General features: G+C 41.9%; 1 protein-coding gene across 4 annotated transcripts in view; it reads right to left on the reverse strand.

Moving 5' to 3' along the window:
* stxbp6 (syntaxin binding protein 6 (amisyn)) overlaps positions 1-12,487 on the reverse strand; it is a 113,030-nt gene that overhangs the window by 79,922 nt on the left and 20,621 nt on the right. For all 4 annotated transcript variants that reach the window (XR_006084553.1, XM_024437100.2, XM_024437099.2 and 1 more), the window contains one exon: positions 11,467-11,685. Coding sequence is in view for 3 of the 4 variants with exons in the window: in XM_024437100.2 (XP_024292868.1) it covers positions 11,467-11,620 (154 nt within the window). In the remaining variant the exon portion in view is untranslated. The remainder of the gene's footprint in view (positions 1-11,466; positions 11,686-12,487) is intronic.

The following is a 12,487-nucleotide window of genomic DNA, read 5'->3' on the forward strand; positions in this document are numbered from 1 at the left end:
AGAGTTGTGGAATAAGCATTTGGCTCATGCAACATCCTGAGATAGGGCAAACTTTGTGATTTACTGTGAGCTGGATCCACCGTCTTTGTTTTGCATTGTTCCTAGCATGGCATATTCATGCACAGCATGGCTTAAAATTATAGACCTGTTTGAAAACAACAGGGGGAACTTGAGCTGCTGCCTCAATGACCTTTCTGCTCCTACTGGAAATAAATTGAAAATGTGTTAATGCTTACACTATGTAGTACAATAAAAAAAAAGTTGAGTTTGGAATGGTAGAAGTCATGGAGTTGTCCTTTACCATATAGCCAACTCTGAAGGCTACTGAATATGAAATCTGGATCAATATATATATATATATATATATATATATATATATTCTCCTCAAATGGTCAGGATTTTGTAAAAACCAAAGACCTATTAAAAGCATTTGGGTAAACCACACCACTCATTTTCCACATCTCGAAGCCTCTTTTCCCAGTAAGGCCTATCAGATGCTAAGTCCCTGGAAAACTCCCTCTCCAGACATCCTCCTATCCTGCAGGAGCATGGAACTGTCATTAAACATACCAGACAAATTAATGAACCAGACCCAAACCATTCAGACTGCATGGCTGTGGTCTCCTGTTGTGTTTTTTTTAGAAAGACCAAATCAAGGGCAGGGAAACTTTAAAACCTCTACAGGATCGGTGTCCCTATACTGGGACGGTTAAGCTAACATGCGCTAATGTGATTAGCATGATGTTGTAAGTAACAGAAAACTTCCCAGGACATAGACATGTCTTACTTGGGCAGAAAGCTTAAATTTGTGCTAATCTAACTGCACTGTCCAATTTACAGTAGCTATTACAATGAAAAGATACCATGCTATTGTTTGAGGAGAGTGTACAACAACTAAAAAGATTTATCATGGCAACTGGTTTGATACATTCACCTCTGAAGTTAAATAATGTACTTACATTCAGTAATGTTGCTCTGATTTGTCACCCTGAGGATCCCGGAAATAAAATGTAGCTTAGTTTGATAAAAATCCATTTTTATATACAAATGTACAGTTTAATGCGCTGCCGTCTCTGGCTCTACACCCAACCCGCACAGCCATTTAGATGTTTGAAAGTTAGAGTATAAGCGAATTATCCATCATGTACGACATTCCTAGGAGTGTGTAAACTTTTTTTTTTTAAAGATATGGTAATACAAAATATATGTTCTCTATAGTTACGCACTTGAAAATGTATCAATTGATTAATTCGGCACATTTGGGCAGACTTGATACAAAATATTGTTCAGTATTGCAATGCTTCACTGGATCAATCTGAAACTTTGCACACACACACACTGCTGCATTTAGTGTGCAAAATCTAAATTGCACCTAAACTGCAATATTATATTAAAGGCCTTTCTCTAGCATTTGAAAGATGGAAAAAAATTCATGGTTTTTTTGTATCATCTTTTACCAGATCTAATGTGTTACATTCTCCTACATTAATGTCACATTTCCACTAACTTCAAAGTGTTTCCTTTCAAATGGCATCAAAGAATATACATATCCTTGCTTCAGGTCCTGAGCTACAGGCAGTTCGATATGGGTATGTCATTTTAGGCAAACATGTAAAAAAATGGGTCTGATCCCAAGGTTCTAAATAAGACATTGGTTTTGTTGGCTTATTTTGAGTGGACTCTAGAGGGAAAGGGTCACTATGATTACTACATTCTACAGTCTCACGTAGCACTAGATACTTTGCTCTACAATATTAATATGAACTAATGAATGAATTAATAAAATATTAAATGTGGTCAAAAGCTGGCATTAAATATTTGTCCATCTTTGGCCAGCCTTAATTCTCAAACCATTATTTTTCCAAACATCTCTGAGGCAGTTTAATACTGCTGAAGTAGAAAGTGGTTGGAAGTCACTGAGAAGCTGTAAATAAAGCAGGTTAAGTCATGAAGGCTTTCCGTTTGACAAGTACAGGGCACTGGCCAATTATATGCATGGCTGCCTTTTACAACAGCCACTACAGAGACTTTGTATAGGACTTTGTTTTTCCTTTTCATCCTCCATACATTTTCAATGCTATCAATTTATTTTAACCCATTGCACACCTCACAGATGATGCTCTGGTACCACCAAACAGCCGAAAACTTCCTGAGGACGGCTACGTCAGTTTCAAATGCAAAGAGGAAATGTACCTTTGGTTCAACTCTGGTCATGATACAGCACGTTGGCTGAGCGGTTGCCCCTGTGTATCTAACTATCCAATCACCTCATTGTTATCCTCTGCGCCGTTGTCCCCTAAGAGCATCAGCTCAACACAAGCTGTGAAACATTAACCACCATGACTTTCAATCATTTAGAAAGTAACTACATCTCTCAGCAGAGAAAAGACATCCAAACTCGAGTTTGTCTGGTTCCAAACGCCTCCGTCAGATGCATCCTCTGCTACATGTTAAGAGTTTGGAACCAGCCGACCCCACTTGTTGTTGTTACTGTAAGTCAAACATGGGCATTGGTGAGCACTCCAAAGCTACAGGACATGAGGGAAAAGGGGGATACCTAGTCAGTTGTCCAACAATGTATTCACCTAAAATGTGTCTTCCGCATTTAACCCAACCCCTCTAAATCAGAGGTGCAGCAGGCTGCCTTAATCGACATCCACGTCGTCGGCACCCAGGGAACAGTTGCTGCCTTGCTCAGGGGCAGAACAACAGTTTTCCCTTGTCAGCTAGGGGATTCTGCCAAAACGCTCTAACCACTAGGCTATCTGCCGCCCCAGGAACTTGTTTACTGGTCTCATGGAGAAGATGGTGAACATATTCTTCTTTGGCCTTGAGCAAAGCTGTTAAAAGCCTCACTCAGACTTGGGTGCAATAAAACGTATACAATTCATTTTTGTGGCATCTACAAGAAAACATGCTGAGTTTTCCACTGCAGTGAAGACAAGCAACAAATCTTCATGGGATCAAGAATTCCACATTTTGTAAACAAGCTTATTAGCTCTGATCCATTACACCACACAAGTAAACAACATTGGCACACTAACTCAAATATATAGCAGTATGCCATCTCCAGATAATTTGTCTGATGCATAGATCTTCAATAAAAGTCTGCCCCATTATAGATTTAAAATCTTGGAGGGAACACAAAGCACTAACTCCTTGTCCAAATATCCCCCTTCCACCTCTCCCCTCTCCTCTGTTCCCCTCCAGTGTGAGAAGAGACCCTCACAGGCTCTGTGCAGCCTTAAATCAGGAGCTGAGGAGAGGTAGCAGCCAAAGGGCAAGGTGGGGAGGAGAGAGGAATGTAAAAAGAAAAAAAAATCTAAATAACACACCGCCTCCTCAACTATCAGAGTTCCAGTCATAAAGAGATGGGGATCCCTACTGCTAAACAAAAGCATGTTACTTCTACACAGCCAAAGAAATGACCACAGTAAAGTCACTAGGCTGCCAAGTGGCAAGAGCTGTAATGGAGGAGTTTATATACATGCCAAACTAACCCGGATTCAGATGACCATTCTACCCATGCTAGATTACGGAGACATCATTTATAGATCAGCAGATAAGGGTGCTCTCGAGTGGCTAGATGTTTTTTTTCCCATTCGGCCATCAGATTTGCCACCAATGCTCCTTACAGGACACATCACTGCACTCTATACTCCTCTGTAAACTGGTTCTCTCTGTATTCTCATCACAACACCTACTGGTTGATGCTTATTTATAAAACCCTCTTAGGTCTCACTCCCCCCTATCTGAGATACCTACTGCAGTCCTCATCCTCCACATACAACACCCGTTCTGCCAGTCACATTCTGTTAAAGGTCCCCAAAGCACACACATCCCTGGATCGCTCCTCTTTTCAGTTCGCTGCAGCTAGCGACTGGAAACAAACTGCAACAAACACTCAAACTGGACAGTTTTATCTCAATCTCTTCATTGAAAAAGACTCAAATCATGGACAGTCTTAATGAGAGTTGTGGCTGCTTTGTGTGATGTATTGTTCCCTCTACCTTCTTGCCCCTTGTGACATTTTGGTAGTGTATAAACGTGACATGGAATTTTGTCACAGAAAATAGTAGGTTTGCAGTATGGATCAGATGAAATGGAGGTCATTACCACTAAATAAATTCATAGGGAAGTTTTAGGTGTGCCACAGAATGTTATATCCCATCAAGTTGTGCAACTGTTCAAAAAAAGGTTTGGCAACCACTGGTGCATACAAATCTAACTGCAGACCCAGTTACTGGCATTGGCACACACTAAGCTTGGGCGGTATCCAGATTTTCATATCATACTGTCCTTCACTCATCCCAGGATTTACGGTATAGCACACTAAAAACAAGAAAAGGCCTTTATTACCAGAACGCTAACAGAATTAGCATAAAATAGTGAAATCACATCAACGCTGTTCTAAAAAAAATTAAGCTACAACAAACAAACTAATTGCAGACAGGCAAATCCAGCTCATGAAGTTATCCAAGCATAGCTAGTAGCTACCCAATGTCATTTTCAGTGAGTGTGGACATTTACAAGCGAAAGGGAATGAGATTTTTTTTTTTAAAGGAACAAAGTTGTGATGAATGTTTTTCCAAAGGAAGAGCAGCACTTGTACACTGAGCAGAGGGGAGAAGAATGGAGGAGAAAAACACTAATAGGAAGCACAGGAAAAAAATAACTCATCCAGAGCTCTTTGACTTCACGCAGAAAGCCATAAGATATCTGATGTTAGTAGTGAATTACATACAAGTGTAACTTCATCACTTCATGTGCACCGCACAACGGAGACTCTCCAATAGTTATAGAACACTATAGACTCACCGGCTCCTGCTTCCTCCAGTTGTGCTATTTACGAACACTTGACTGTTCTGGGGAACTACACTAAGCTTCACAATGTGACAGGTGAAATGAAGAACGCAATATGCTTCATCTAACATATTGCACAAGTTGACTGCAGGTATTAACTTAGGAAAGTAGCTACAAATATTCAAATCTATTGAAAAACATCAAGAAATAGTTTTGAAGGTATTTACAGTGTTGAGAAACCATCCTATGGCTTTTTCCAAATACCCCAGTATACGGTATACCGCCCAAGCCTAGCTTGCACACACACACACAGTCCTACACACAGATACCATCCTGCTGATGTGGCTGAGGGAGTCCTGCACTATTTCTCTCCACTCTAAATACTGAAAGCAAAGTGCCGCATCAATCTGCAGTGGATAACTGCATCATCAGCCTTGAGAAGAATACAGAACATTCCTCAAAACCAACACCAGACCAACCAAGTCGCACCTCCACAAACACTTATTTGTCAAGACTGAGAACATTGTGACTTCATTTCAAGCTAAACACTCAGGAACTTTTTTCAAATCCTGGCAAAGAAATGTAAATCCAACTTTGACTTTCTCGTCACGACTATTTTCACGAGTTAAGATGCCTGAAAACACTTTCATACAGCAATGACCTGGGGGAGAGCTGCAGAGGAGAGAGGAGAAGTACAATGATCCAATATTTCTTAAGTTAACTATATGCGACTTTGAAGTGCTGAGAGATTCCGTGTAACCTTTCCCTGATGGATACCTGCCTTTAAAAGCACTGTCATCCATCTTGTAGCGCAGATGGTGTCAATGCTTTCCATCTATCTCTAAATAAATATGCTTCCATCCTCATTCCATCTGGACCGTGTGGGTTACACTGACCTCTCTGCAAAACCACATGTGAATACATAATCATGGTGGGGAGGATTTCTGCTGTGATTCAGACTTGATAACTAAGTTCAGACAGCTTTCTTGACTTACCTATTCACTACAGCTAAGAAGCTAAGTCTACAAGTATGCCTGTGGGGCTACACACCAATCCATCTCCCTACATAACAAATCATCTATGAAGGTGAAGGGGGCTAACGTTCATAAAATCAGTGACAGATTGGTCCCAATTTAAGTTTGAGATCAATCTGTTCATGTTTGTCAGGCCTTCTCAGCTTGGTGGAGTATGTCTCAGGTTCACATATACCTACAGGGGGATGGGCTGCTGGAATGTCGACACACACACACAGAAACCCTTTACACATGCAACCATGGTCATCCACACCAGGGTGAACACACAAGCACATCATGCATACAAAAGCATGTGCTCCCACACACAAACGTACACCTGCATAAGCACTTAGCATACAAACACACACTCACCACCTGCACATAAAACACAGATTTGTTAGTGTGACATGGCAGGGTCTTGCTGTGTATTGATCAGACAGGAACGGCTCCATCACTGCCTGCTCCTCATTTCCTGCTCTAAACTCCATTAAGCCCTGGCCAGCCTCCGACACACAGACAGACAAACAGGCAAACGATACAAGAACATCCAAAACTGCAAAGGTGCTGGTTTACCCTTTGTTTATACTGTACTGTCAATATAGTCTTCAACACTTGTTTAGCTGTCCTGCCCAGTGTAAAAGCCCTGAGATTCAGTACTGGAGAGAGACAAACATGGGAACACAGTGATCAAAGTCTGATCCCACTGACTTGGCCCTGCCTGGGTTCCTGGCACTGCGCCAGCACTTTCCTTCTCTCTCATACGGAGTACGAAGCCCTGATGCACTATCCTTTAGGTGTGTGTGTGTGTGTTTGTGTGAGTGACAGAGACTGAGACTGAGATCAATGTCCGTTTATACAAGCATATAGAGCACACACACAGCAACAACAGCATCCACTGTACCACTGTTTATGTCCCAACTTCCTTCCAATGTCTGACTACATTTCCACCAATTCAACCCCATTTTATAAAAAGCAGTGCAAGAGTTTCCAGACATTAATCCAACAGTGTATACATTACACCCTGTTTAATACATTCCTATAACACTAACAGTGCAGCGATAGTACATTTTAATAGCCAGCCCATTGATTTTGGGGAAATAATGCTCCAGGAAATGCCTTGTAGTAGAGTCATTTAAGTAACACTATTCTACTTGATGATCCCAGAGTACACTGACTCACTTGCTAGTTATGGCCCTCCTGGCCAAACAGTCAAGTCAGCGAGCGTTCGTGTGGTTCCTGCCGAGACAGAAGTGAAAGACAACAAGGAAAAGTGCAGTCGCAGCATCTTGTCCAGGCCTATAGGGTTCAGTGAAGAATGCACCGACCGCACATCTCCCTGAGAACAGAACATCCATCCAATTCACACCCACTAAACTCTCACTCAGTGAACAAAACACACACCTTTAAACTTTTAGCTTTCTTGTTGCTAGAAGTCAATTGTACAAAATCATGGCCTTGAGCGTGAATTGATTTAAGATCAACGCTGTAAAGAACACCTTGTCAAGACCAACATTGGCAGTAATTTAATTTCACTGTGCATTGAGCACCAATAAATTAAAATCAGGCTACTTGGTGACATTTATTCAATAACGGTTATGTGTCATGATAAAGTGCATTGTAACGAGACCATTCATGACAATGTTCTTTGAGAGACCTCCCGCATAGTCTGAATGAAAGGATGCTCTACTCTCTGCTTGAGTAAAGACATGCGGTAGGGCACTATACCAGTAATGGACTGACTGGACCGATTTGAACGGCATCCATCTTGCCTGGGGTCACTGGCTGTAGCGGTACACTACGTTCAGTGGCCAGAGAAAGTGAAGTACAGTAGAGCGCTCTGGGCTCACTGATCCTAGGTCAGTATGGTGGCCATGTCAACACAGTAGCCTTACTGTACCAAAGGCGTGTCAATAGCTCCTTACATAATAAAAGTGCCTCTGTATTTCGATGGGCCTCACTGCCTACTGTTCTGTACCACTGGAGCAGCAGTCATGGGATTGTCAACTCATCCTTGAGGTTTTCCCACACACACAAGCACGCACAGAAGTATGGCTGTCAATGACAAAAAAAAAAATCATAAATGGTGGTCGACCAAGAGTCAGCTGTTCTTTCGATTGGTTGTCATTTTCAACAACAAAATGGCCGTTGAAATCAGGTTCATTTTCAGTTCTGAATGAAAGTTGAAAACAATTTATAGAGGTCAAAGTTTGGACCAAATCAAGTCTGGTCCAGACCGGACAAAATCTAAACCAAACATAAACATCGATCATTGGTTCAGATTTGGTCTGGACCAATGTCCGTGGAAGTGACAGCCAAAAGGTCCGTGATTACTGTGCTTACACAACGGAATTTCATGAATGCCCAAGCCATTGCACTGGCTTAATTAGTCCTGATACCTGTGACTAATAAAGTTGGCTATTTAAGCACTGAATATCAGCTACCCAACCTTATCAGGAGTTACCATGAGTCTATTTGCAATGCGTTTAAACAGCTGGAAAAGCAGAAGTATTTTATTTTTCGCTATGATGAGCTTGTCATTTTTTTTTTTTACAGATACAAACATGAAACCACTGATCAGGACAATGGGGTGAAACTCCTTCTCCAATCCATAAAGTCCATTTAGGCTATTTGATCGGAGAAACCTGCATTATGTAAAAAATGTCTGTCTCATTACATTGTCATACATTTTACCTCCAGCCTTTACCTCCAGCCTGTCGATTATAGAAAAGGCCACACTCTTTCTTCCTATCCTATATCTGCTACTTGAGATATGTTAGTTTATTTTATTGACTGAACGTTGGTGGAGCGCCAATCTGAAGTCGTAGATTGCCGAGTATCAACTGCAAGATAAAGAATGGTTGGCTGATTTTGCCTTCAACCGTGGACATCATGGCCCCCATGAATGAACTGATCAGCCTCAGCCTTATCAAAACCTTCAAGGGAAAATGAATCCTCCTGACCAGCCAAGTAGAAGCCAACAATCTCACTCACCTTCCGACACTACTAGTCTGTTCCCTATCAGGTGACCAGCGGGAGATGTATACATCGCTGCTGCGTGCTTTGAACAGTGACTTTCCTCGTCGTTTTGAGGATTTCAAAGTCTTGGAAAATGACCAGCTGTTGGTTTCCTCTCCTTTCACCTTCAATGTGGACAACGCTCCCACTGACCTGCAACTTGAGCTTATCGATCGTCAGTCTAATGCAGTGAATGGAGAACTATTTAAAACAATGTCACTGACGAGGTTCTATGCATCTCTTGATGAAAAAAAAACTTTCCAAAGATTAAGAGTCATGCCCAGAAGATGTTTGTACTGTTTGGGTCAACCTATGTATGTGAACAGACATGCTCAGTGATGAAATATAACAAGTCAAGGCACAGATCATCTCCTACTGACTCACCACTCAGCAATCCTGCTCATGGCGACGTCAGAAACTATACCCGACTTCACCGCTCAGAGACTTCACTCCTCACACGGAGTAGTTAAAATGTAATGTTGCGCTCTCTTGGTGTTTTTGTTCATACCCAATAACAAGAGTTCTGTCCGTGGTGCCGAATGCACAGTGTACATTTCCCTCCGTGTAGTTCATTGCATGTTTAATAATGAAATTACCAACAAAAATCAGAACATGGGTGTGGTTTATAGATGTGCATGTTAAAAAAGTAAAATATGTAGCATATTTAGATGTGATTTACAGTAGATATATCTGTCAGTCATACACATGACGTATAGTCCCATAATATGATCCTGGCACCCGATGGCAAAAATATATTCTTATGTGGCCCTCCATGGAAAATAATTGCCTAGTCGGTAGTGAATGTGTACAGCTCCTAAAAGCTTATGAGCCATATAGAGGGATAGGATCTGTGCTGCTCCACAAAGCACAACCCTTACAAGATGTAGTAGTAGACCTAGCTGCATGTACAAGGAACCCAGAATGGAATTGTGAATGTGCATCCATTCACATTATAGCAGTCAGTGGGACAAACGGAGGGTTCTCCTTCCCCATCCAACAAATTCCACCAACAGTCTTTGCATCACAAATTTACAGTGATATTTAAAGCGTCGCTATAGAGGTTTTGAATAATTTCAGCAAGTAGTTTTGAAAGTAGTGTTCACAAGCCAAAATGTCTTATTTCTTCCACTCGATGTTGGAACATTGCTGAGGGGATTTGCATCCATTTAGCCACAAGAGCATTAGTGAGGTTGGGCACTGATGTTGGGCGATTCATTCCGAGGGTGTTCAATGGGGTTGAGGTCAGGGCTCTGTACAGGCCAGTCAAGTTCTTACACACTGACCTCGACAAACCATTTCTGTATGGACCTCGCTTTGTGCACAGGGGCATAGTCATGCTAAAACGGGAAAGGGCTTTACCCAAACTCCAGCCCCAGACCATTATTCCTCCTCCGCCAAACTTTACAGTTGGCACTATGCATTCAGGCAGGTAGCGTTCTCCTGGCATCCACCAAACCCAGATTCGTCCGTCGGACTGCCAGATGGTTATGTGTGATTCATCACTCAAGAGAACGTGTTTCCACTGCTCTAGAGTCCAACTGTGGCGAGCTTTACGCCACTCCAGCTGACACTTGGCATTGCTCATGGTGATCTTAGGCTTGTGCGCGGCTGCTTGGCCAGTTCTTGTGCTGACGTTGCTTCCAGAGGAACTTTGGAATGCGGTAGTGAGTGTTGCAACTGAGGACAGACGATTTTCAGCAATCAGCGGCCCCGTTCTGTGAGCTTGTGTGGCCTACCACTTAGCGGCTCAGCCATTGTTGCTCCTAGACGTTTCCACTTCACAATAACAGCACTTACAGTTGACCAGGACAGCTCTAGCAGAGCAGAAATGTGACACAGATGGAGATTGCATGGCTGCATATATCAATATTTATTTTTCTTCTTGCAATTCGTGTATGTTACAAATCCACTTTGTACAACACGTTATGAATTTGTAGGTGCTTTAAGATCTAAGAAAAAAGTGCCCAAGAATTTAAAAAATAATAATAATCTGACCAATAGGGAAATGGTGAAGAGGAGTGCTGTACAGTACTACAGACATCAGGGTAAAAATAATGTCAACTGTCATATTGCACCATGTTGTAATTACTTACTGGAAGACTACATTGAGTCCTGACGCAGTGGCGTCAGCGAGGTAGTTTTGGCCTTCAAGGTTAAGGTTTACAGCAGTAAACAGGCTCTTCAGAGAGAGTATTAGAAGGTGAAGTGAAGGGGACGTGTGTTGCAATGTGGCTGTGGTCTCTCTAGCATGTTACCTCAAGTCCAGGCTGATAACACTGACAGTGAGGATAATCACTCTGGGCAGACATTAGATCAGATGCAGTACCGCCCCCTCTAGTTGGTCCACCAACACACACATACAAATAAACAAACACACACACACTCATACCACTGCCATCAAGAAACCTGTCAATAGCAGGGACATTATAGCCACATGCCACAGACAATGCTACAGGGAAACCTGTCAGTCTGGAGTAGTCATCAGCACAGGAGCCCCAGGACTCACAGATATGAAGAGAGGAAAGGAACACAAGACTGTAAAGAGAGGAACAGCAAAACAATGAGAGAAAAAAACTAGGAAACGAGGTAAAAAGAGGAAAGACAAATAAATGAAAAAGGTGAAAAGTAGGAGTACCTGAGAGGCAGATGAAGGTCATGTAGTCTCCCTGTCCTCCAGTAGCCAGGAAGGGGATCTTCTTCTTGGTCCTCCTCTTCACCTGCACGGCTGCAAGCATCTTCTCATCGTGGGGCGTGAACACCGCCTTGTTGATGGCTGACTTGGCACTCATCTTGGGGGAGGGGGAGAGTCGCAGAGAGAGAGAGGGTAGATGGAGAGGAGTTCGTCAGCTCTCCTCTGTGGATGGAAAGAGACAAGATCATTGGTGAGTGTTACTTTGGTGGAAGGGGTTAGGTTATAGGGTTTAATATTTTCCCAGTATTTTACAAATGTTGCATCCTGAGAATAAACCTCTTCTCCCGGGTAGCCCGGTATTTCCTGCCAAAACCAGAAGTGTAATTCAAGACGATATGAAGCAAATATTTTTTAATTTTTTTAAATCAAGCCTGATGCTTCCTGAGCCTGATAAGCTATACATTATATACAGTGGGGCAAAAAAGTATTTAGTCAGCCACCAATTGTGCAAGTAAATTCATTAAAAATCCTACAATGTGATTTTTTGGATTGTTTCTCATTTTGTCTGTCATAGTTGAAGTGTACCTATGATGAAAATTACAGGCCTCTCATCTTTAAGTAGGAGAACTTGCACAATTGGTGGCTGACTAAATACTTTTTGGCCCCACTGTACATTTTATGAACCCAAGCCCCAAAAAAGCTAAATGATTGTGTCATTATCCAATACATATGATTTATAGGCTTTATAGGCCAGATATGCTTTACGCACGTCATAAAAACAAAATCCCATAGATGTAGCTAGCTATATGCTCTCTTGAGTAAATAAATGAAACAAGCTCCAGTAGGCTAATCTTTTTGAGTGTGAACTGTATTACATGGACTGGAATTATGCACCTCCTTCAACTCATGATGAAGCTGGGACAGAACTTTCTGGTGCATCACATGTGGATTCTGGTGCATTACATACGGCCTACAAAGTTAGAAGTATAGGCTAGAGAATTTTATTTTAAAATATAGTAGGGCC

Source organism: Oncorhynchus tshawytscha, linkage group LG11 (genome assembly GCF_018296145.1).
Source record: "Oncorhynchus tshawytscha isolate Ot180627B linkage group LG11, Otsh_v2.0, whole genome shotgun sequence".
Classification (NCBI taxonomy): Eukaryota; Metazoa; Chordata; class Actinopteri; order Salmoniformes; family Salmonidae; genus Oncorhynchus; species Oncorhynchus tshawytscha.